This window comes from Peromyscus maniculatus, chromosome 5 (assembly GCF_049852395.1).
Source record: "Peromyscus maniculatus bairdii isolate BWxNUB_F1_BW_parent chromosome 5, HU_Pman_BW_mat_3.1, whole genome shotgun sequence".
NCBI classification, from domain to species: domain Eukaryota; kingdom Metazoa; phylum Chordata; class Mammalia; order Rodentia; family Cricetidae; genus Peromyscus; species Peromyscus maniculatus.
The window spans coordinates 60,669,181-60,695,213 of record NC_134856.1 but is presented as its reverse complement, the minus strand read 5'-3'; the positions used below and the strand labels follow the sequence as shown (position 1 = coordinate 60,695,213).

At 47.3% G+C, this 26,033-nt stretch overlaps 1 protein-coding gene across 1 annotated transcript in view; it reads right to left on the bottom strand.

Moving 5' to 3' along the window:
* Positions 1 to 493: 493 nt before the first annotated feature.
* Map3k21 (mitogen-activated protein kinase kinase kinase 21) overlaps positions 494 to 26,033 on the bottom strand; it is a 37,171-nt gene continuing 11,631 nt past the window's right edge. The window contains exons 2-10 of the mRNA XM_006982494.4: positions 24,650 to 24,830; positions 22,200 to 22,348; positions 18,910 to 19,085; positions 12,587 to 12,827; positions 10,091 to 10,213; positions 8,951 to 9,101; positions 7,799 to 7,896; positions 5,591 to 6,349; positions 494 to 3,745 (exon numbers count right to left, since the gene is read on the bottom strand). Coding sequence (XP_006982556.1) covers positions 3,372 to 3,745; positions 5,591 to 6,349; positions 7,799 to 7,896; positions 8,951 to 9,101; positions 10,091 to 10,213; positions 12,587 to 12,827; positions 18,910 to 19,085; positions 22,200 to 22,348; positions 24,650 to 24,830 — 2,252 coding nt within the window. The 3' untranslated portion in view covers positions 494 to 3,371. The remainder of the gene's footprint in view (positions 3,746 to 5,590; positions 6,350 to 7,798; positions 7,897 to 8,950; positions 9,102 to 10,090; positions 10,214 to 12,586; positions 12,828 to 18,909; positions 19,086 to 22,199; positions 22,349 to 24,649; positions 24,831 to 26,033) is intronic.

The following is a 26,033-nucleotide window of genomic DNA, read 5'->3' as shown; positions in this document are numbered from 1 at the left end:
CATCCCAGGCACAGTCTGTCATGTCAGGAGGGCAGGGCAGGGACTCAAGCAGGAACCTGGAGGCAGGAACTGAAGCAGAGGCCATGGAGGGATGCTGCTTAATGGTTCTCCGGGGTTTGCTCAGCCTGCTTTCTTATAACACCCAGGACTACCTGACTACAGTGGGCTGGGTCCTCATATGGAAACCAGAGGTAAACCCTGGGTGTTAATCCTCAGGAGGCACCTGCCTTATTTTATTACACAAGTTCTCCATTGGCCTGGAGCTTGCTAGACTAGCTGGCCAGTGAGCCCCAGGGATTAGCCTCTCCCCACCTCCCTGTGGGACCACAAGTGCACACCACCATGACTTGCTGTTTCACAAGGTCTTGGGGGGTGGAACTCAGGTCTCCACATCCACACAGCAAGCACTCATCTCCTTCATGTTCTCCTCACTGAGTACAAAGTAAACCACTGTAACCACTTAAGAGTAGATCAAAGCCACTAAGCCAACAGACAAGCTATAAAAGGTTTATTAAAAAATAGACAACATATGTAAACATTTTTGTCAGCCACAGGCTTCTGAATATAGCGTATCAGCCCCCAGCTGTCAGTCTCTGCCGTGGGAGGGGAAAGCCCAGTATGGATTAACAGGAACCAGATTAAAGGATCCCCCAGTTTGCTGAGGTCTAGAGAAAATGAACAGCCAGGCTCTGCCAGGTGTGCAGCATGCACAGAAAACCACAGGTGTGCCCTCAGCGACCCTCGGCGCAGGTAACCCCCAGCAACAGTGAGTCAGACTGACTCCTTATATTGAAATGATCGTTTTCGCATGGCTTCATTTCTAAATTCATCAGAGTTGAACAGAATGACGGGAAGGGAGGCTGGAACACAGAGTGGGAAAGGGCACGGTGGAAAGACAGACACAGCTAACAGGCCCAGTTCCACCATCTCCATCACCTGCACACCCCACGCATGGGATGCTGGGACAGGAGCAAAGCTAAGTTCTGTATTTAAAAACCATTTCCGTATTTCCCTTCCATGCCCTGGGTATTTGGGATATCTCTTTAAATTTTAGTTTCCCTTCAAATGATTGGTTGAAAAGAAGCAGCCCACTGGCCTATCCAACGTGACAAATGTCGAGCAAACCACATCCCTCTCACACCATTTAATAACAACTGAGGAGAAGCAGAATCGGAGGGCAGAAAACAACAGAACAGGTCTGGTGAAAGCCTGAGATTTTGCTCCACGCATCTGAAACCTTCTGCCTAGAGCCAGCAATGAGATCTCCCTGCAGGTCACCTGCTCACAAACCTGTATGTGACTCAGATGTCATGCACCTGATATCATTCCCTTCAGATTTCTGTCATTATTTGATAAACTAAGACACAACTTTAAATAAAACACCTTTAAATGAAAGGGTTATTGATAATTTAGTTTCCTGCTGTGTGTCACACTTTAAATATTTACTGCCTGTCCCTCAAATAACTAATTCTGGTGACAGAAGGGGATTATGGTAGTCACAAGACCCAGGCAAATTCACCAAGCTCCAGAAAAGCCACCCCTTCTCAACAATGTGGCACTCTATTTGTGAAATTATGAAAGTGATACATAAATAACTTGAAGTTGTTTCCAATCCCACCTACTATCCAAAGACACTTTTTATTTTTATTTTTTATTAGTAGTTTCTTTTTTGTTTTTTTTTTTTCTTTTGTTTTGTTTTTCAAGACAGGGTTTCTCTCTGCCTGTCCTGGATCTTGCTCTGTAGACCAGGCTGGCCTTGAACTCACAGAGATCCACCTGGCTCTGCCTCCCGAGTGCTGGGATTAAAGGTATGTGCCACCACCACCCGGCTCAAAGACACATTTTAGAAGTGCTTCCAGAAATCATAGTGTCTTCCTGCCATGCCTGTTCAGCCCCACAGATGCCCAAGTTTACTCGGAGTTAAATGAAATGTGAAATGGCTCAAAGTGGACCCCCCCCCACACACACAAAAGTCCTGCCATCTCCTGCGCTGGCAGTGTGGTTAGTGCCGGGAAAACTGCAGGCTCAGAGAAAAATAAAATCACACAATATGTATGTCCACAGCACATAGGCTCTTCAAACACAGCTAGCCATGGATAATTTAATTTTTAAAGACTCGGCTGCAGCGTGAAGAAATTTCCCACCTCTGGCTACTAATGAAGGAAGAGACGGTTTCTGCAGGGAAACCTACAGAGCAGCCTTGTGCAGGGCACAAAATGTGATGATGGCCAAACAGTAATTCCTGATCTCAGCTGATGCTTGGCAATTACTGCTGAGCTCTGAATCTGAAACATCTTCCATGGGCACACGTTTGGTCCTCAGGTCGTGGTACTGTTTGGGGAGGCTACAGAAACCGGGGAGAGAAGTTCAGTGAGGGTGCATCCTTGCCTGTTTCGGCTTGCTGTCCACCATGGTGTGAGCCACCCAACCAGGTCCTCCCTCCTCAAGGCTGAATTGATCCCTCTGAAATCATGAACAAAATAAGTAATCCCCCCCCCCCTTTAAGGGTATTTTAGTCACGTGACACAAAAATAGCAATATAGTTACATTCAATAAAACTTTAAAAAAATATTTTGACTTTTAATTATGTGTCTGTGTGGTGGCATATGCATGTGTGCAGCTCCCGTGGAAGCCAGGAGAGGGCATTAGATGCCCTGGAACTGAAGTCACAGGCAGTCGTGAGCCATCTGACGTGGGTGCTGGGGACTGAATTTGGGTCCTCCAACAGAGCTATATGCATGCTCAACTGTTGAGCCATCTCTCCGGGCCTCAGTAAAACTTTTATAAGTTACATTTAGTAGAACCTCCTGGAAGAGGATGGTCTGTGAATTCAGGAGTCAACTGGACATACTCTCACATTACAAGGCCACTGCTTTCTCTGGGTAGTTTAAATAGGACTCCAGATTAACTCCAATCAATAGAACCCTTTTCCCTTCTATAAATAAATATCTTTACTTCCTAACATCACATTATTATTGCCAAGACATGAATAGCCATTTCTTGGCTTTTATTGTACAAAAAACAAACAAACACCCAAAAGGACAAGAAAAGAGAACAAGGATGAGGGGAGGAAGCGAAGAGGGTTGGTCACTGCAGTTTTGCCGTGTCCCGGTGGGCAAGACACCCACGAGAACGAAGCGTGGAAGCTGGCCACGATGACCCCACCTCAGCTGACTGAACATCTGTGCATTTCAAGTCACTGGGTAACTAGCATCCAGTGGACATAATATGGACAGCCCACGGCAGTCACTGGTACACCTCAGAGTCACATCTGCCACTAGCCTCTTGGGCCACAAGTGTGAGCCACGGCACAAAGGCACAGTGCCTCATTGTGTCCACCTCAAATGGTAATGCTGGGAGGGCAAAGGCACTCAGGTCAGAAAGTCTTTCTCCAGGGCATAGATGGACGGCTGGCACGTCACACTCCTCACTCTACACAAGGATGTGGCACAGTCCTTCCTCTGACCTTCCACATTGGCGTCCAGTAAGGAAGGTGCCTGGCACCTGCTTCTCTCCTGGGCACCAAGGAGACAGGCAAGGGCTGGTACTGCATGTTCCATGTCACAGGCCCAGACGGGAGGAGATGCTGTCCTCAGCGAAGGAGTATGTGAACTTTGTGGTGCAGCAGGGCATGTCTGATGCTTGGCCAGAACACCTTGGGGTTTCACAGGAGAGTCCTGGCTTGCCAGCTCACTCTGAGGGCCAGGCGAGGCAGAGTGTGGTGGTCCAGAGTCTCCATGGGCACCTGTGAGTGAAGACAGACAGACAGACAGTACACAATGAAAAGACAGACTCTGAAGTAATGAGTGAAGGGAAAGATGACGTCTATTCAACCAGATGACGGGTTGCCTAGAGTTTCAACACTGTAATTACACAAACCTTTCACGCTGGGGTATGTTTTCCTTAGTGAAAATATGCCATTAGAACAGGAAGAGGACTTCACCCTATGGAATTCCTCCAGCCATTTCACCCGGCCTCCCCCATAGCTAGGATGTCAGACATGAGCCACCATGTCCCATTCAAATGGCTTTCCATAGCCACAGCTTCAGAGAATACCTGTATGACATTAATGTAACTAATCACAGCAGCACTGTGCACTTGATTTTTACCACACTCCTAACCACGGGAGAGGTGACATAAGGTTATTAGTAGACAGACATGTTACAGTGATGTGCCCAAAGCCACAGACAGCAAACCTGAGCACAAACTTCTACACAGTTAACTGTGACATCACCATGACCTGTGCATGGTATGTGCAAGTGTGTGTGTGTGTGTGTGTGTGTGTGTGTGTGTGTGCATGCGTGCACACATACAAGAGGTCAACTCCAGGCATGTCCACCTATTTTCAGAGACAGCATCTCTCACTGACCTGGGATTCACTGACTTGGCTAGACTGGTTGGCCAGCAAACCCCAGGCATCCTGCCTGTCTCTGCCCTATCAATTCTGGGATTACAGGTCTGCACCACCACACCCATCCTTTTGATGTGGGTTCTGGAGATTTGATCCAGGCCCTGTTATATGTAGAGCAAGCATCTTACTCACAGAATCATCTCCCCAGCCCTAGAGATGAGGGAGGGGGGGTCCCCACAGGTGGCTAAGTTAAAATAAGTCCACATGGGCAGGGCCCAGTGTAGTCTGACCCTGGGCCTTTAAGATCCAGACACAAACACACCCAGAAGAACCACCATGTCAGGACCCAGGGAGAGGGTGTGAGCAAGCCCAGGGGAGAGGCCTAAGGAAGACCCAGCACTGCCCACACCGTTGCCTTGAAGTCCACCCTCAGCACAGTGGGGAAATGGGGTCTAGGGTTCAAGCCATTCCAGCTGTAGCCTTGTTAGACACCAACCACCAATCACAGAGATGACAAGACCTCAGTCCCAACACAACCACAGCGTGTGACCCTGGAATGTCTCAGGGAGGCCTGAAGATACCTTTTGGTTAGCATTGGGGATAGAGGGTTAGGATTAAGGATGGAGTTCGGGTTTAGAGACAAGGCTTAGTGGCCAGGATTAGGATTAGCGTTTCAAGTTAGAGGTTAGTGCTTGGGATTAGTGTTGAAGGTTATGGCTAATGCTTAGGGTTAGGGTTAGGGTTAAATGTTCAGGGTTATGGTCAAGTGTTTGGGGTTAGGGTTAAATGTTCAGGGTTGTGGTCAAGTGTTTAGGGTTAGGGTTAAATGTTCAGGGTTATGGTCAAGTGTTTAGGGTTAGGGCTAGGTGTTTAGTGCTAGGATGGGTGGTTTAGGGTTAGAGTTAAATGGCTGTGGTTTGGAACTATGGTCAGCTTTTCTACCGTCTACTTGCTGGGATCTGGCCTTAGTGACCCTTCTCTGTCCCCAGTTTGATGTGTCATTCATCACATGCTTTGTGCTTACATGATCTTATAATCTGAAGTTACTAGATCCCAATCAAGCCTCTTCTCAGAATCTAAATTTAGTAATATTTAAGATTATAACAATTAAGAATAACACTCAAGATCCACTTGAACAATATTAATTGAAATCATTAGAAAAAGGAAAAAACTGTCCAATCCACACTCCTCTACCCTCTGCAATGTTATCTGCACTGTGACCCGAATTTTGCCACCTACCTTGAGGCAGGAATGGAGTTTCTTTGGATCCCATCCATGCATGATGGCATTCTTTGTCTCCTACAGTAGCACAGGCTGGCAGCTTCTCCCCTGTCTGCTCCAGTAGGGCAGGTGACATGCCTCTCAAGATACCATAGTCATTCTTAAGTCTTGGTCCAGGGATGAGTTCGCAGCTGCTTTCTGGGGTAGCAGAACAGGGTTCTGGAGTGAGCATTGTGGGACCACAAGAGATCTGAGTGATCCCCAAAGATGGCTCCTCTTCATCAGCCTGCAGCAAGCACTTCGTGGAGAGAGAAGACTTCGAGGAAAGGCTTGTGGCACTTGGTGCCAGGAGAGAGGGGTCATCACTGGATGCCCTGCCTGCAGATGGCTGTCTCAGAAGTGGACTGGTACTTGTTTGGCATTTAGAGACCCACTGAAGAGTGCCTTCTGGCTTCTTTCCCTCTTTGAGTGATGGCTTTTTGGGGGCCTGGGTTCTGTGTAGTTTCCTGACATCCAGGCCCAAAGCCAGCGATGCCAACAGCACCCCACACTCGTACAGAGCAGTCTCTGTTCTCTTCCTCAGCGTGGGTGCACCCACGTTGTTCACTGGGGAACCTTTAGAGGGTTCCTCCTCCCGACTCTCAGCCTCTACGGGGTGCTCTCTCTGGCTGTCTTTGCAAAGAGGCAGACCAACATAGGCCTGGCCAGGGATCTTCATCTGCTTTGGTTTTCTATGTTCCAATCCATCAGGGACAAGTTTCAGCTCTTCGCAGGATCCTAAACAAAGGCACACATGTAAACACTGCAGAGCTAGGGCATAGCAAACACCACCATTTACCTGTGTACATACACACTAGAATCCATGAAGCATCAAGATATAAACACACACACACACACACACACACATCACCACACTAAACCAAAGCACGCAGAGGCCTTTCAGTAGGAGAACTCTGGTGTGAAGAGTCCAGACCCTGGCATGCAGGCCCGCACAGGTTGTATGCTTTCTGCCCTTTGGGAAAGTGTTTCTCATCAATATAGATGACAGAAATTAGTGTGGCGACAGAAGCGTCAAGATATAAACACACATACACACACAGAGTTGCACAAAATGTACACATTTCATTGCTTCACCAAAGTGCACAGCCCTTGTCCACTGCTCATTTTGCATACCATCTGCTACACAGCACTTCAAGGATTCCCAAGTGTAGCACCTAAACCAGTGGCAACTAGTGGATAGTAGATATTCAAGTTCTTGTCAGACCTGGCACAAAATTGAAAGTCCTGGTGTGAAGACAAGGCTGCATTATGACAGGCCTGTCCCAAAGTTGGGACTAGTACAATGAGGTATGAGGAGGTGAAACTCCAAAGAAGTTGGAGCACCTTGGAGGTCGTCACCAAGTGCACTGGCTAAGGAGAAGGGTGAAGCTCTCATGTGTGCAGGAGGTGACAGCAACCTCCTTGTGTTGGGCTCCAAGGTGAGCCACAACACAACTGCCTTGTTCCCCAGAGTGGTGTTCTCTGACACCTAAACCCGCTCTCATCAAGACAGCCAGTCTCTTCAAGACGGTCTCAAGACAGTCGGCAGGACACTGGCTTCTATCTGCACAAACCTGTGTTTCCCATGAGCTCTCTGCTCATGCAGCCCCTTTTCCTCTGCTGACTCCCCCTTCAGCGCTGTTCACCAAATCCCTTGCTTATTAAAAGGATCCCTCAGAGAAGGGGACACGCGGGTGAGCAGAGCACCCAGCATACACTCAAGGCATGCACCTCCAGATCTGCTGAAACGTTTCGATGTTCTCACAGTATGAAAAGGTCCTCGTAAACACATGGGTATAAAAGACCAGCTCTCTTTACTACCAACCATCTTTGAAGGTTTACAATGGTTTCATCTCTTGAACTCAATCTACACTGAATACAGCCCAGCTCACCCTTAACCAGGCCAATTCCCACCCACGCTAAACTCACCTGGTCTATATGGTTAAGTGGGATACTTTTTTTTTTTTCTCCTAAGATACGGAGGTATGAACTCTATCTCCCCAAACACTTGGAGCACACGTCCTTAGTGCCATGAAGTCTGGATGCAAAATAACCTCTGGACTTAAGTAAAGCTCTAAAGGGCCTGTTGTTTGCCCCTTCAGTGACCTAAAGGACCATGTGAGATGATTTGGGGCCCTCCAGAGCTAAGAACACCCCAGCACATCCTGCTTTCTGGGACACGGTTACCTGGCTGATCCACAAACAATGAAGCCAAAGGTGTAGTTTTCTGACTTTTTATTAAAAGAGACGACCAAGGGCTGTTGCCATCTGAGAGAGGCCTGACCCTGCAAGAGAAAGACATTTTCGTTCATATCATGTAATGGAACTGCAGGACACTCAAACACAATAACTTTTAGCAATGTATTTTTTGTTATGTATATGTGGTGTGTGTGTGTGTGCGTGTGCGCATGTGTGTGCATGCACATGGTTGCTTGTGTGTGGTGCGTGTATGCGTGTTTGTGTGTGTACCACTGCTCCTGGGTGTGCCTGCATATGAAGGACAGACGTTGATGTTGTAAGTCTTCCTCAATTGCTCTCTGTTTTTATTGTATCAAGGCAGGGTCTCTCACCCATTCCGGCTAGTGCAGCAAGCCTGTTTGCCCTAGAGACCTGTAGTCTCCTCCTCTTGTGGGCCTGAGTTTACAGGCAGCTGCCACGCCTGCCAGCGTTTATGTGCATGCTGGAGATGAACGCTGGTCCTCGGGCTTGCCTGACAGCACTTGACCTGCTGAGCGTCTCAGCCCAGCAGCGATATTTTTAAAGATGCAAAGGGAGTACCTTTGTGCTTTTGAATTTTGAAGACCTAACAAAGTACAAATATAATCTTTAAAATATATTAGATATATTTATCTGTTTACATGCTTGAATATTTTGCCCAAATGTATGCATGCAAACCACATGCATGTCTGACTCCCACAGTGGTCAGAAGAGGGTGATGGATCCCCAGGAACTGGAGTTAGGGGTGGTTGTGAGCCATCAAGTTGGTGCTGGGAATCAAACTCCGGTCTTCTGCAGTACTGAGCAAACTTTCCAGCCCCACCCACCCCCAACACACACACACACACACACACACACACACACACACACACACACACACACACACAAATCATGAAATGATACATAAAAATGTCAAATTATTTACTGAACTAATAATCATTTCATAAAGTCCGTCCAACACACTGCAGAGTACTAAGTTACTATCCAGATGTCTCTGCATCTGTCTGATCGCTTCCCAGGAGGCAGGCCTAGTAGCACCGCCAAGCACAACAGCACTACTACCCCAGTGCATGCAGTGTGCCCCCTCTACACACACACACACACACACTCACACTCACATACCGCTCTCGGCCCTCTGGTTTTTCTTTCACTTGAATGGAGCTTGGTCCCCACGTACAACCTCTTTTCTTGAAATTCCTTTTCACATCTTCGAAGTCTTCTTGTCGGAAGACCACATTCCGCCCCCGGGGTTTATTGCTTTCATCTGAAGTCACTACATGGAGAACCATGGTTACATACTGATTTTACTAAAAAGTCCAAGAAGCCAGTCAGGTGCCTGACAGAAACTCATTCACCCATCTTGAAAAACTGCTTTTTGTATTCATTAAAAAAAATTTTTTTAAAAGTCAAGAAGACTAGAAAAAAGGGAATGAACACGGGAAACCTCACCCGGCCCGGACACGGACAGGATTGACAGATTGATAGCTCTTTCTCGATTCCGTTTAGGGACAGGGGATCCCCAACTAGTGTGGGAACCTGTCTCAAAGAAGGCAACAGACTGGAGAGATATCTCCGAGATTAAGAGCACTGGCTGCTCTTCCAGAGGTTCTTAGTTCAAGTTCCAGCAACCACATGGTGGCTCACAATCATCTTTAGTGGGACCCAATGCCCTCTTCTGGCAGAAAGGTGTACAAGCAGATATAGCACCATGCACATTAAATAAATAAATACTTTTAAAAAAAGAAAAGAAAAAGAAGGCAACAAGTGAGCACCCATATCTGACGATCTCCTCAGCCTCAACCACTCTAGCAGAAGACAGGGATGCTGTCTGATATGGCAGTGTCTTTAAGATGACCTGGACTCCTGGCTCTAGGTCCCCACTGCATTGAGGCAATGTCACATTTACAGCCAAGAGAGTGAGAGACTGGCCTAAGAGCCAAGACCAACTTCTTCGTGTTTTTCATTTTGTTTCATTTTCCCTTTCCTTCAGACAGTGTCTCCTGTAGCCCAGGCTGGTCTTGAACTCATTAGATAGTTGAGACTGTCCTTGATTTTCCTCTTTCCACATCCCAAGTGTTGGGATTATAGGAGTGTGCCCTACACTAGGCCCAAAGGTCAACTGTTATTTCCAGATCTTCACATTGTCTGTCCACCATCTCCCACTCACTCAGACCCACTGTAAGAGCACGGCCCACTCAGCGTGACCACGCGGCAGAGATAACACTGATGAGATGGGCCGCTGCACGGCGGGCAAACACTCACACTGGATAGCTCGGAGGCGGGGGAGCATCAAGGGGCTGCTGGGTGGGCTGCAGAGTCGGCTGTCTGAACTCCGGCGCTTGTCCAGGGTTGGGGAGGCCTGCACTGTGATCTTGTGCTGGAAATCTGAGGAAGAAAGAATCAGCTTTTCAGGGATTTACTCACTGTTCATGATTTCCTCACTGTTGTTTGTACAGTCATGAACAACAGAGTCATCAGCAACTCTTCCAGGCACTGGCTAATTTCTGAGCGCGTTTCTCAGGTGACCCTGTGCAACGTCTCCAAGACTCAAGTCAACAGAAATGACACATTATTCTGATAGGCACAAGGAGGCATGTGTTCATTTCTCTCTGTTCTTGACTGTGGATATGCCAGCTGCTTCCAGTTCCTGCCCTGAGTTCCCTGCACTGATGGATGGCCACCTGCTATTGGAGTCCCAAGGCTACCTCTGTGGGGACGCTTTACTCCAGAAACTTCATGTGCTGGCGGCCTGGGGAACAGGGCTAGATGAGGGTTAGGAATAAGTATCCAAGCCATACAACCTAGAGTGTGAGTGTCTCTTCCATAAGACACAAGTTAAACATTGCAGGATATGTTCTGTGTGGTGGTTTGAATGATAAATGTCCCCCAAAGCCCTGAGTGTTTCAATACCTGGCCCTAAGTTGGTGGGGCCATTTGAATAGGTTGGGAGTTATGGCCTTACTGAGGGAAGTGTATCACTTGAGGGGAGGGTGGCTTAAAAGTGTAAAAACTCACTTCTGCTTTCCTGTGTGTCCTCCCCCCCACCGTCTCCCACCCCCCCTCTCTTACACACACACACACACACACACACACACACACAGCTACTCTCCTGTGTGTCCTCCCCCTGTCTCCCACCCCCCTCTCTTACACACACACACACACACACACACACACACACACACACACACACACAGCTGCTCTCCTGTGTGTCCATTCTCCCGCTCTTCCACACACATGAACAGCTCCTCTTCAGTGGGCTCTGGTTCCCTCTGGCTTAGGTGCAACTTAAAATTCCCTGCTCAGAGATGTACCAACCCCTGAAGCCTAGAACCTCTTCGACTTTATACATGCTCAGAATACAACTTCAAAAGGAGCACAAAGCAGAGGAGTTTCACCCATCACCAAGTCAAAGCTTCTGCTCCGACCAAGCTTTCTCCCACGAATTCTGAAGAAAATACTAACAATACTAAGTATTTTCACCAAGTAGTGTGGGGATTGACAGAAGACTGCAAAAATCCAAGAAATTCGGTATGTTAACACCCTTAAGGGCTACACCCCTCAGTGAGTTTTTCTAAATCTCAGGCCATTTCACCATCATGGGACTCAACAACTAAGAGCTTTCTGCCAGTTGAAAATGCCAGGCGCGCGCGCGCACACACACACATACAAAACTCTCTTGGGAAAAGAGGACAGAAATGATTGCTATTTCTTCATCACTAAAGCTGTCCTGTTCTGGGTATTGCACAAGTAAGAGTGTGTATATGCATGGGGTTCTGTGTCCACACACACAAACACACAGTAAAGGCCAAGGCTCCAAATGCCAGCTGGTGCCAATCCTGTGCCAGAAATACAGCATTGGCACCATCTGGTGGTCATAAGAAGCTGCTGCACGTTAAATCCTTCCACGGTATTAAAGTCCTTACAACAGTAGATGTTTAGATCTTCTTTGACTGAAATCTTGTACCAGGTGCCAGAAAGCGAATAAACATGTAGCTGGAATGTCCTCTTTATTTTCAGAAAGGAAAATTCTAAATACTACAATCAGGAACTTTTGAGAATCTGGCACAAATAGTTAATTATGTCAATCTGTCTTGAACGTTACTCATTATCAGCTGAGCAACGGCTGCCTATAGGAGAGAGGGGTGTTGTTCCATCCTCTGTCACTGAAGAGTGGGGTCCAGCTAGGAAGAGTTCATACTTTCTTCCAGTGTTGGGCCATTTCCATCCTGGTTCTGTTGCTCGTTTCCCCGACCCAAGTCTAGGAAATGCTGAGAATTAACTATGGCAGGACACCCAGGACATGGCACAAATACTGAGAAAAGCCAGATTATGACAAAAGAAGGGCTATGCATTCTGATTTTTCAGTTGCCTTCTCCTTTTTATTCAGTATGGGACCCCAGCCCACACAATAGTCACTCACAGTTAGGGTATGTCTTCTCAGTTAATAAAAAAATTCCTTTATTCCTTCGCAGACACACCCAGTGTCTTGTCTCTCAGGTGAGTCTAGATGGGGTCACACTGGCGACTGATACTAACCACCACCCCATCTGCCCATCACCAGCACTGGATGACAGCCAAAAACTCAGGGGCCATGATAGTGCCCAACTTCTCTTTCAGATGACACCCACCAAACTCCCTACGCCAGTGTATCAGGACCACGGCTGGCAAGCATCTGCACACTCATTCATTCATAAAATTCCTCATTCACATTTTCAGATTCTCACCCCCTGACCTTTGCCCAGTTCTGACAGCACAAACCTGAGGGCAGGCTGATGCGGTGGCCATCTTTCAGCCTCAGCCGGCCCCTCCTGAACTTCCCCTTTCTCTTCTTCACGTGCGGAGCCTCCTGGTTCAGCTGGAAGATGAGGACATTCAGCTCCCGCTCCAGCACATCGATCTCACGCTCTGCGAGCTGCTGCTCACGGCGTCTGAGCAGCAGTTCCTGGGATTTCTGCTGCAGGGCGGCTCGACTCAGCTCCTCCTCCCGGGATCGCAGCTCCTGCAAAGTCAGGTCCCAAAGGAGATCAACATGGGCTTCCTGAACTGCTCCTGAAGCCCTTCACCGCAAGCTCACTGCATCCAAGATGACCTGAGCTGCCGGTTACTCAGTCTATTATTAACCTAGGGGAAACCCCCCCCCCCAAAGCTGGTGCCTTCTCTTCTGTTAGTTCCTGACAGGGAAAGGCAATGCTCACTTTCACACCTGAGGTTATCACCACTGGATCTTTGCCTCTAGTCTTTTTGAGCGTCTAACACAGCTGTTCTCAACCTGTGGGTTGCAACCTCCACAGGGTTGACATCAGCTATCCTGTATATCAGATATTTACATTACGATTCATAACAGTAGCAAAATTACAGCTATGAAGTAACAACAAAATGATTTTATGGTATGGGGGAATCACAACAGGAGGAACTATTAAAGGGTCGCAGCATTAGGAAAGTTGAGAACCATTGAACTAACAAATAAATCATACATACATCAACATTCATCAACAAAGAACAGCTGTGAATGAACTAATTCATTCATTTATGTTTTGAGACCCAGTCTATGTAGCTCAGGCTGGCCTCAAGCTCACCAAGTTGCCCCAGATGACCTGGAATGTCTAATCCTCCTACCTCCACCTCTTGAGGGCTGTGAATAGAAGCGCGTGCTACCAGGCTCCTGTTTATGAGGTGCTGGCATGGAACTCAGGGTTTCAAGAATGCCAGGCAAGCCTTCTACCAAGTGAGTTACATCCCTAGTCCTGTGAATAACCCGTTTCCAAATACAGCCTACAGTTACAACTCAATGAGGTAAGCGGTGGTTCTCAGCCTTCCTAATGCTGCGACCCTTTAATACAGTTCCTCATGGTGTGGTGAACCCAGCCATAAAATTCTTTTCATTACTATATCATAACTGCAAATTTGCTACTATTATGAATTGTCCATGTAAATATTTGTGTTTCCTGATGGCCTTAGTAGACCCCTGGGAAAGGGTCTTTTGACACCCCCTCCCACAAGAGGTCACGACCCACAGATTGAGAACTCCTAAGTTAAAGGCTAATCCTTGTAGTTACATGTTACACATGACTATAGCTCATGATCCTTTAGGGGAAAATTGAGAATTTTAAAGCATCTCAATGTTTCTCTGGCATGTTCTCTTCTTTATAGAGAAAAGCATTTGGGGTGGTTGCGTCTGTCTATGTAGCTCTTGCTGCTGCGACACCCAGCAGACATCGGTGCGTGCAGTCCGACAGTCGCTACCCAGACACTCCGTCTCAGCAGAGCCTTGTGCCAAGCTCTAGGAGGGGCTGCAGAAGAATCTTGGGTAGGGCTGTGACCTTCCAGAACCTTGAGATAGGGATTCAAACACTCGTGGCTTTGTGTGATAGACCAGTTTACACAGCAACCACTCAAAGGGACTCATCCAACTAAGACACACTGTGAGGAGCCACAGCCAGCCAGAGACCACACAGTTCACATCTCCAAGCCTTTGGACTTTCTCTAGATGGGCTCGGGGGTCATTTGAGCCAATCTACACATATCAGAAAGAAAAGAGGAACACAGTAAACTGCTGTCCTAACAACAGGACAGAATGAAAGTGAGACCAAGAGTCCACATGACAGAGAAATGTATCCTTTGAAGCAAAGGGTCCTCGGGCTGTGGCAGCTCCACCAAGAGGACCAGAATTCAGTGCTGAGTGCTCTGATCTTGATTGGTTTCTCTAAGTAATTCACACAGACAGAGATACAGATGCGACTCGCCCTGACTCGCAGGCCTTTCAGCTGCCTGCCCCACCACATGCCAGCTGGCTCTGACGTACAGACGGGCCAGTATCTCCTCACTGGCACATGCCAGGAATAGCCTGCTGTTTATCACTGGAAAAGAAAAAGAAATGCTGTGTAATTTTGAAAAATCTGCAGATTTTTTTTTTTTTTAAGATAGGGACTCGCGTAGCCCTGTCTGGCCTTGAACTTCTGATTCTCCTGCCTCTGCTTCCTGTGTGCGAGGGTCACAGATGAGGGCGACCCATCCAGCTGCAAAGCAGTTCTGAGGCGAGTCCACACTGGAGATTGACTGCAGAGTACTTGAGGACAGGGGATGGTTTTGAACTCATCACATGCATCCCCCCTTCTCTGAGACTCCCAGGTTTTCAGTGGTGCTGGCCTCACGCTGCTGTTAACTGGGGTCAGCCATCCCTCATGCATCTTTCTAGATAAACTGAGTAAGTAAACACTTTTATTTCTAAGTCCCTATCAAAGGGGCTCACCCCTACAACAACTTCATCAACAACAACAACAACAACAACAACAACAACTAGACTTTGTAAGGCGTTAGGGGCCATGATTGGTGGAAAAGCAGTCAAACTATGCATCCTATTAAGTAGATTTTTAAAACTGGAAAAGCTGGCCTGGGGCCATGGCTCAGCTGGGAAAATGCTTGCCACACAAGCCCACAGACCTGAGTTCAATCCCCAGAACCCACATGTAAAAGCCAGGCCTGAGAACACACATTTCATTACAGACAGGAGGATCCCTGGGGCTGCTAGCAGGTCAGTCTGAACTGAGGAGTTCCAGGTTCCAGTGAGAGACCTTGCCTCAGGAAAGCAAGGTGGAGAAAGATTGAGGAAGACAACTGAGGTTGACCTCTTACCTACACACACACACACACACACACACACACACACACACACACACACACACAAATAATAATAATAATAATAATAATAATAATAATAATAATAAATAATAAGCTTGAGAAGCATGTTGTAGAGTGGGAAAAAGACCTCTGGAGTGTTAGAACACACAGGAATACTCTGAAATCATGAAACACAAAAGCCTTCCTTCTGTCTATGTGGTTGCTAGCAGGAGCATTTGCCTCAAGGCTCAGTGGGGACTTTCTGGTAATGGTAAAACCATTTTCCTGCAAGAAAGGTTAATGGTTAATGAGGACAAGTACTCTTTGAGGGCCGGTGGTGCCAGGTGCACACAGAGGACCCAGAGACAGACAGCAGCGATAAGCAGCCGGAGTGTGGGGAGGATTCACCATCTACAGAGTCATGTGGACGAGAGCCAAGGGCTGAGCATTAACTGGAGTGTGAGGCCTCCTCCCCCAGCCAGTGGGCGGGAAAGGGAGATAGGGCATGTACAGAGGGTTTTCCACCCCTCGGGAAGATGAGATTAGAACCCTTAGAGCACAAAGAGAAACACTATTGCAGATTCTCTAATCACAGATCACAAGGCCACAGGGGCCACACGGAGGATCCATGAGTAAGAGTCAAATACAGAGACAAAGCAGACGCCAACGGGAAAAATCCAGAAGGATAATAAGAAAACGGCTGAGCATGGGTAGCGTGCCTGTGGTCCCAGCCCTCGGGAGGCTTAGGAGATGGACTGCAGTGAGTTCACAACCGGCCTAAACTACACAGTGAGTACAGAGCAGCCTAGGATACTAAACAAGACTCTGCCACAGTGGCAGGAAGAGGGAAAAAGAAGAAACTAAGTCTCCAGGCTGACGCCAGCACCCAGAGAAGGCTGTGACCATTCTGGAAGCGTTATTTTATTATTCTACTCGACAACATGAGAATCGCCCCATTCCTGTGCTCACATCCTGCAGTTTCAAAACTGGTTATCAGCAGTTAAACAAAACACTGCCAGAACGGTTATGCTGAATAATATCACTCTCAAACTTCAACTGTGTGATTTAAGGCCGTTTTCTCTCAAAATCTCCTGTCACTCCATAAAATCAGTTTAGTTGTGGGTTTAAACACCTCATTTCAGAATGCTTGAAAACAAATTGGACAAGTGTACAAAAAAATAAAACTCAAAATTTTCCTATCGTTTTAAGCCAACCAAGTGTGTAAATGTTTCCAGAACTCTACAGAACACCTTGCCAAAAGGCATCCCTCCAGAAGCAGTCGCCATGCCTTCCTCTTCCAGCAGGTTTCGTCTGTGTCCTGAGGCACATGCTTACATGGTACTTACTAAGCTGGAGGCCTGTGCTGGGCACCTCCTCACAGTTCACACTCTCTTCTGTGACACTCCGTGGGGAGTGACACTCCGTGGGGAGTGACACTCCGTGGGGAGTGACACAGGAACCAAGGCCACTCGGCAGCACCCAGCTGAGCCCAGAGGCAGCCAGCCTGTCTGAGCCAGAGCTCCAGGCACGCAGCGTATGACAGACAGGCACTCCTGGTCATTCTGCACAAGCACCAGGGAGGGAGGCTGGGCACCAGGCAGCAGAGTCCTCTGACCGGCAGAATCGTCCCTGAACTCAGTCTGGGGGACCAGGATGCTCGCACGAATCCCACTGTGGAACCCTTCGGATAGTAGGCAGGATGCTTGCTCCTCATCTGTCCTAGAGTCCTAGGGAGGGAAAATTCCTCCCTGGATATAACTTCAAGCTGACGAGTGACTTGAAATATTACGCTTGCTATGTTACGGGTGCACATGCACAGATGTGTATCATCACACGTATGACGGAAGAATTTAAACTATTAAACACGTACACTTATCAAACAACAACAGACCTGGATTCCTGAAAATGCTCACATACTACAAAGATGCTTTTAAAAGAGTAGGTGCCATCACCATGTCACAGAGCCATGTCTGACATCTGGCTTTGAAACCTGGTAGTGACATTTAATAGGTTCTGTCACCACCCCCACGGAGACCAGGCTTGCTCAATTCACAGCCCCAGCAGTCCGCCTCACACCAGCTCCCACAGCTCTCGGTGCACTGTGAGCGTGGTGAGGTCAATGCTCGGTGTGTGTCTAATTGCTGGCTTACTTTATTCCCTTCATAAAGTCTGTCGGCCGAGTACAGCAGAGCCCATACTGAAGAGTTCAAAATGCACACATTTTCCTAATATCCCCCACAAAGCAATAGCCTTGGAGATCAGAGAGGACATATTACAAGGATCAGCATCTGAAAAACTTGACAAGACATGGCCTAGAAGAACATGGACCAAGTATGGCTCTGATTTGCCAAAGCCAACTGTGAAATGACTCCCTTGGTCCATCTGCATTCGGAGCGAGCAGGAAATGACCTGACAGGGCACACCATGGTATGAGGGGCAGCATTGTTGTCGAGGGCTCAGCCATGCCCAACCCGAGCACCGTGGGTCACACGCAGCTGAGGACAGCTATGAACAGAGCCCGACCGGAAATAACAAACTTAAGACACTGTAAGTGGGTTTTGTGACTGGACTGCATAGAGCGGGAACTTTGTGAGGAAACTGTCAAAAGGTCAGGTGTGTCACAGGGCAATGGCAAGGAAATGACCTCTCAAAACTTTTGCCAGTAAAAGAAACACGGAAGGCTGGAGAAATTGCATTGTAGGTAAGCCGCTTACTGGGCGGGACCTGAGTTCAGTCCCCAGATCCCACAAAAAGCCAGACGCAGGGGCTCCTCCTAACTCTAATCCCAACACTCTCCCAGCAAGATGGGAGATAGAGACAGGAGAATCACCTGGGAGCTCGTGGGCCAGCTAGCTTGGGGTACCCTGCTTCAACAAGGTGGAAGGAGAAGGAAATTTCAAAAGTTCTCTCTGACCTTTACATCTGTGCCATGTACCATGCAAGCCCACACACACACACACACACACACACACACACACACACACAAATACACACACACAAACACACACACACAAATACACACACACAAATACACACACAAACACACACAAATACACACACACACACACACACACAAACACACACACACACACACACACACACCAAAATCTTCAAGCAAGATAAATATGGAAGTAGTATGAGGTGAGGGTTTGATTTAAAATACTCCACTTTCCACTTTCAGGGGGAAAATGGAAAGAAGTATGTAAAGTGATCAAATTGGACATTTGGCAACTCGTTAACGTGCAGGTTTATCATGCTATTTCTTGTCTCTTTTCGACTTGGAGATTTCCTAATAAAAGGGTTTTTCTTCCCAGTTGTATGTTCTCAGCACTCTTTATTTTAACCCGAAGGAAAGCAAGCATCAACAAGGACTGGCATCTGACAAATGGCAGAATGCTAACAGTGGTCCCGGCTGGTGTCCCCACGGTTTACGGGTGTACTGCGCAGTGCGTCTGCTCTCTTACCTTCTCCTTGGTTCGAAGCTCGCTGAACATTTGCTGAATCTCCAGTTTCCAGTCTTCCTGCATGGAATGGAAAGACTCCTGGGGCATCTCGGTCGCTACCGCCCCTTCAATGGCAGTCAGCTGTTGAAGAATTAAGGCAAACGAAGGGCGGATATGAGGGTCTTGTTCCCAGCATTCTGCGACAAATGAGAATCACATTACTTTCCCCTCTCAGTACGGCTAGGATGATCTCCAAGATGGCAGGCTTCCCAGTTTGACACTTGTCACTCTAAACCAGAAGCCCCTGTCTACAGTGTTGACTCCTGGAAATCTTAAGGGCATATCAGTGAGTGCCAGAGTGTCCCCGGTCCCAGGCACCCATGTCAGAGGTGAGCAGACACAGTGAGACCAGCCTGCTTTTGCCTGTGTTAGCAGACACTTGATTCACAGATGCATGGTTTCAATGCTGAGGCCTAGCTGCTGTCGCAGAATTACATATCAATAAAATACAAGTCCCCAAGCCAACGTCTGAAGGATGTTATAATTACCACAGAAGTTCTAAGAAATAGATTAATGCTGGACACCGTGACACATGCCAGTAATTCCAACACTAGAGAGGTCGAGGCAGGATCCAGGTCCAGCCTGGATAACACGGTGGTGAATTTGCAGCCAGCCTGGGCTACAGAGTGAGTTTGAGGACAGCCTGAAATACATAATAAAGTTTCATCTAGGATGGGATACAGAGTGAGGTCAAAGCTAACCTGGTACACATAGCAAAACCCTATTTAAAAAAAAATCAAAAATCAAAACTGATGAAGCGATTCACAGATCACAGAGACAGGCAGCAAGCTTAATAACGAGGGTGGAATCACTGCTGAGACTGGAAAGATGCTCATGATCACTAGCTGGGACTTCAAAGGGAGGCTTGGAGCCAGCTCGGGGCTGTGCTGTCTGCTGGCGGACAGTGGGACAGTGGCAGGGAAGGCAAGGCACTGGGGGCTTTAAGTTGCACATCTGGACATGCCAGTGACTCACCTCTGTAGCAGAGGCGAACTTTTCAGAAAAGCTCACTTAAAAGCAATTGGATTTTGCTGTGGATATTGCTCTATATAAATAAGACACTGATGGCCAGTGACCAGGCAGGAAGTAGGTTGCCAGGCAGGAAGTAGGTGGGACAAGGAGAGAGGAGAATTCTGGGAAGCAGAAGGCTGAGGGAGACACTGCAGCCACCACCAGGACAAGCAGCATGTAAAGAGCTGGTAAGCCACCAGCCACGTGGCAAGGTATAGATTTATAAAAATGGGTTAATTTAAGATAAAAAAAACAGTTAGCAAGAAGCCTGCCACGGCCATACAGTTTATAAGTGATATAAGCGTCTGAGTGATTATTTTATAAGTGGATTGTGGGACTGCAGGGCTTGGTGGAAGCTGGAGAGAAGCCCTCCAGCAACAAATGGCGCCCAACAGTTCGAGTTTCCACCTTAAACCTGAGAATATTTAATAACCAATTCTAAACAGAGCCAAAACCAGGTTCCTGCTTCTTGTCTCATATGGGCAGCTAGACGCCGCAAAACGCGGGTTTGAACACTGGCAGATTCCTAGCCTGTGCATTTGACCGGCAGTATGGTGGAAATGAGGCATCTGCCAGTGGCACATTATGCTGTATGGTAGATTTGGTCTTAACTAGTATAAAAAAAAAGTTTCTGGGCTACACTCTGCTTTGATAAAAGCGTAGACCCACTATTTCTGAGACTTGATGACTCACAAAACTGGCGGAAAACGCCATGCTGGTAAGCTGAAATGGGCGGAGCCAGCAGCCACACCGCAGTTTCAGTCTTAGAATGGTACAGTTTAAAGCAATAGGCTCAAGGTAATATAAAAAATAAGCCACATAAAGATGGCTACCACACAGAGAATCTGGATTATGTTCTCTTTGATATTCGTAACTGAAGAAAAACATTTGATTGCAAAAGCTGTTCAGTTATGCCAAAATGTATATTTTAAAGGTACCTTGACATCAAAATTTGGATTTAAGGATATGTTGCTTTGGAAAAGAGGTTCTGCTCTTGTTTCCACAGAAAGCCAGAGGCTGTGGATTTGTTCCAGATTAAGATACACCAGCCAAGGCCCCCTGAAAGGTCTCTGATGACACCATGGCCCAGATGATCCAACATCCAGAGCGGTTTCAAGGCAACTGGTTCACACAATACAGCCTCAAGGACTACCCCATAGGCCTAAAATTTTCTTTGCATCCCCATAAGATACAGCGCCCCCCCTCCAGCAGGAAGTAGTAAGAGATGCTACGCCCAAATTCCCAAATATACCAAGCTGGCTTTAGAGGTGGAATTGGCTCACTCCCCCTCTAAACCCTGACATATTGCTTAAAAAAAAAATGGTTAAGAGATTCTTCTGTCCCAAATCAGAAGAGCCCTCTGGTGTGGGATAGAGAAAAACCAATATTTTTATTTAAAACAGATTGATTATAAATGTGATCTCTTTCTAAAAAAAAGGGGGGGGAAGTGCTGTGGATATTGCTCTATATAAATAAAACACTGATGGCCAGTGACCAGGCAGGAAGTAGGTTGCCAGGCAGGAAGTAGGTGGGATAAGGAGAGAGGAGAATTCTGGGAAGCAGAAGGCTGAGGGAGACACTGCAGCCACCACCAGGATAAGCAGCATGTAAAGAGCTGGTAAGCCACCAGCCACGTGGCAAGGTATAGATTTATAAAAATGGGTTAATTTAAGATTAAAAAAAACAGTTAGCAAGAAGCCTGCCACGGCCATACAGTTTATAAGTGATATAAGTGTCTGAGTGATTATTTTATAAGTGGATTGTGGGACTGCGGGGCTTGGGGAACCTGGAGAGAAGCCCTCCAGCAACAGGATTTTTTTTTTTTTTTGAGACAGGGTCTCATATTAGCCCAGGCTGGCCTGGAAACTCAAAGCAATTCTTCTGCCTCAGATTCTTGAATATTGAGATTACTGACATGTGAGCTACTGCATCCAGATTAATATTTCCTTTGCTTTTAAAATTCTATACGGTTATTTGTTTATTTATTCATTTATTTATGTGTGTGGGCTCAAGTGTACCATTACATATAGTTAGAAATCAGAGGACCACCTATGGGAATCTGATCTCTTCTACCATGCAGGAATTGAACTCAGACTGTCGTCAGCCTTGGTGGTAAATGTCTTTATGTGCTGAGCCACTCACTAGCACACATACTGCTTTTTAAAAAAATAGAAAATGTTACTGTTCCTAGGCACGACTTTCCTTGACCCTGGACTCTTGAGATTGGGCCTGCACAATACCTTTCATGAGCTTTGCAAATGGCTCAGGGCAGGTGGATGGGATGGGCAGTGTGAGCTTGTTGACGGCCACCCCGTACGCCACAGCCAGTCCATCGATGCCACGGTAAGGGACCTCGCCTGTAAGCAGCTCCCACAGCAGCACCCCATAGCTGGAAAACAAAGTTCCCGTTAGTGACTTGGGCTCCAGAGCCTGCCCCACCCTGGCTCAACTCCCACCGGGATCAGCATTTCCAGCTGACCCAAGGCCACTGCTCTCCCAGGGCGGGAGATGGCTCTGCCCCAGAACAGCTGGACATGATGGTGCACACTTGCAATCCCAGCACTCAGGAGACTGAGGCAGGAGGATTGTGAGCTCCAGGATACACAGTGCAATCCTATCTCAAAAAACTCCGCAGAAGGGGTCTGGAGAGATGGCTCAGCAGTTAAAAGAGCACTGACTACTCTTCCAGGAGACTCTGGTCCTATTCCCAGCACCCACATAACAGCTCACAGCTGTTTCCAACTCTGGTCCTAGGAGGTCTGATGCCCCCTTCTGGCCTCCACAGGCACTGCATGCATGTGATAACATACACTCAGACTAAACCACCATACTGATCCTTTTTTTTAACCCCCCAAAGTTCTGTTACTCTAGAGCAGTGTTCTCATCCTTCCTAATGCTGTGACCCTTTAATACAGTTCCTCATGTTGTGGTGACCCCAACCATGAAATTATTTAATTGCTACTTCACAACTGTCATTTTACTACTGTTATGAATCATAAGGTAAGTATCTGATATGCAGGGTGTCTGATATGTGGTCACAAAGGGTTCTCAACCCACAAGTTGATAACCGTAGCTCTAGATGATTCATTAGGCTTTATACTGACAGAGTCATAAAAGAGATACATTGTTGGGAGTTTTTGTGTTGCCCAGGCTACCCTCAAACCCTGGGCTAAGTGGATCTTCCTCTGCAGCCTGCTGAGTGGCTGGCTATAGGTACACACCATTGTGCCTGCACAACTGGAAGTCTTGTTGGTTTTCACTTTTTATTTATTTGTAATTTAACGTGCATCCAAGCGAACACCGCAGCTTGCAAGTGGAAGTCAGAGGACAACTCCCAGGAGTCAGTTCTCTCCTTCCACCATCTGAATCTCAGGGATTGGACTCGGGCTTGGCAGCAAGGGTCTTGAACCATGGAACCATCACGCTGGTCTCAGGCACTTGTTACCCTTGCCAGTCAGGTGTCTCTCCTTCTCTCCTAACTGGCGACTTTTAATGAAAATTTGGATCGTCTTTACATAACTGAAACCCAAGTCTGGGTGGATTTCAGGTCTATCTGCCAGCGGCACCTGGAGGCTCTAAAGCTTGCCCTCGAACCACTTCCTGAATCCTCAGAAGCCTTTGGTAATGTTTGTAGAAGGAGCTAGAGAAAGCCTAGAGTTCTGGAAGTCACTACTTCTAGTGAGACTCAAGAGGAGGATGCTGAAGGAAATGTGGCCAGTAACCGCTGTGCTCATGAGAACTCTGGCAGAAATCACCCTACAAACCACTTGAGTTACATTCCAGCAACGTCTACATTTTCCCCACATCCTGAGACTTTGAATGAGGCTGAAATTGGAAGGCAAGAGACTCAGTAATCTGAGAGAGAAAATTTCAACACAGCCTAACACTGGGGTTGTGGCATGGTTTATCACTGGCTGCTTTCAGCAACTCGGATCAGGAGCAAAAAACAGTGGAATTATTTTAAACACTTGCAGTTTAGCCCAACAAGGCGCATCCGTGAACAGAGACCTCCGAAACCCTGAGCCAAACCAAGCTTTGCTCCTTTAACTTAATTATCCCAGAGATCAGACCATGGGACAGAAAGCCGAGAGACATTCTTTGTCATCACATCTGTAGTTGGAATTTTCTTTGGGTCATCAACCAGCTCCCAAATAAAGACACAGAGACTTATTATTAATTATGAATGCTGGACCTTAGCTTAGACTTGTCCCACCAGCTCTTTTAACTTAATTTAACCTGTTTCTCTTCATCTAGATTTATGCTCAGGGCTTTTTACTTTTCGTTCATTCTGTATGTCCTACTTTCCTGCTTCCTCTGTGTCTGGCTGGCTGGTTCCTGGTGTCTCCTTGACATCTCTTTTTCTTTCTTTTCTGAGCCTAAATTCTTCCTCCTACTTACTCTCCCTGCCCGGAAGTCCTGCCTACACCTCCTCCCATGCTACTGGCTATTCAGCTTTTTATTAGACCAATCAGGTGTCTTAGGCAGGCAAGGAAAAACAGCAACACATCTTTACACAATTAAATGTAGCACATCTTTACATAGTTAAACAAATATTCCCCAACACACATCTGGATCAACACCCTCATAAGCACTTTGCTATTCACCACAGACTCAGGAAGCCCTGTAGCCTCCATGGATCAAATACAACAACTCGTGGTTGCAGACAGACAAGGCAAAGGCCTATGCTCACCTCCAGATGTCACTGCCCTTGGAGAACAGGGAGGACCTGATGACCTCAGGAGCCATCCAGGCGTAGGTCCCTGCGGCACTCATCCTGGTGGTCCTGTGCCACTCCCTCGCCAGCCCAAAGTCCGTGATCTTCAGTGTCTTGTTGCAAATATCATCATGCTCAATCTTCTCCAGCAGCAAAACTGCAGGGATAAGGATGAGAAGGACCTCAGCACCTGTTTCCACTCCCAGCCCCAGTCTTCCAAGTCATCTGTTCTGTTATGCTTTATAGTCTGAGGAGCAAAACTCTTTCCATTTAAAAGCTATTTTTGGCCACAGATACTTGTATACAACACACCGCGATTGTATTCACACCTGCCTTCCACTACCCTCTATCTTTGGTTCACCATACCAAGGTTTGAACCTGGAGCTCTGCGCAACAAGGAAGTGCTCTACCACGAAGCTACCTCCACCTTCAGCCGTTCTCGGTGGCGTCTAAAACACAGTCTCGACTGGGCAGTCCAGGCCTGCATTCTGACTGCAGTACATACGCTACCCATGGCTCTCAGATGCATGTCAACAAGGAAATCTGCCTCCCTCCAACTCCACTCTCTGCTCCTCTTCCTGCATGGGTCATGATTCTTCCCCTCCCCCAGTCTCCTGAACAGTCCCCACCCAGTACGCTCCCAGCACCCCATGGGAGCGGCCTTCCTCCTCCTGGAATGATAACCATGGGATCTGTTCCTGGAATGAGGCCACCCATGGGAGCAGTCACATGTCCATGATGCCTGGGCACTCAAGACTGAGAACTCCCACTCACTCTGCAACGGTGCCCACTTGGCTGGCATGGCTCAGCCGGACAGATGAAAGCAGAGGGGGCTCCTTGTCAGTTCTATATGTTTTTTATTCTCTTCCACCAGGAGGGCACAGTGCTGAACCTGACAGGGAAACCCCGCCCCAACTTCCTAGCAAAAAGAATGATTTTGGAGGGGAGAAGTCAAATTTTAAAATGCAGTTTTCGTTGTACTGTGAGATGTGAACATAATATTGTCGGCTCTTTCAGGTAAACAAAATAAAATACACTCTCATGGTAGCTGCCAGAGTCAAGGAGAATGAATTTGCCTTCTGACACTTTATTTAGCTTACAGCAGCGCACAGCCATGACCAGGTAAAGTTCTAAGAAAATCTTCCAGCACGGTGCAGCTTCCGCAGAAAGTAAAGGACTCTTAGGGGCAAGAGCCTTTTATCAGGTTATCTCAGTTAGGATCAGTTATCAAAGACACCATAGCGGGAAAATTAAACGTTCCACTCCAAGAAATTCCATCCTAATCAAAGCAGAGTGTCTTTCCTGCTGGATGCACGAGAGATTGCCACCAATAGATGACATATTAACATAGCTCATTATC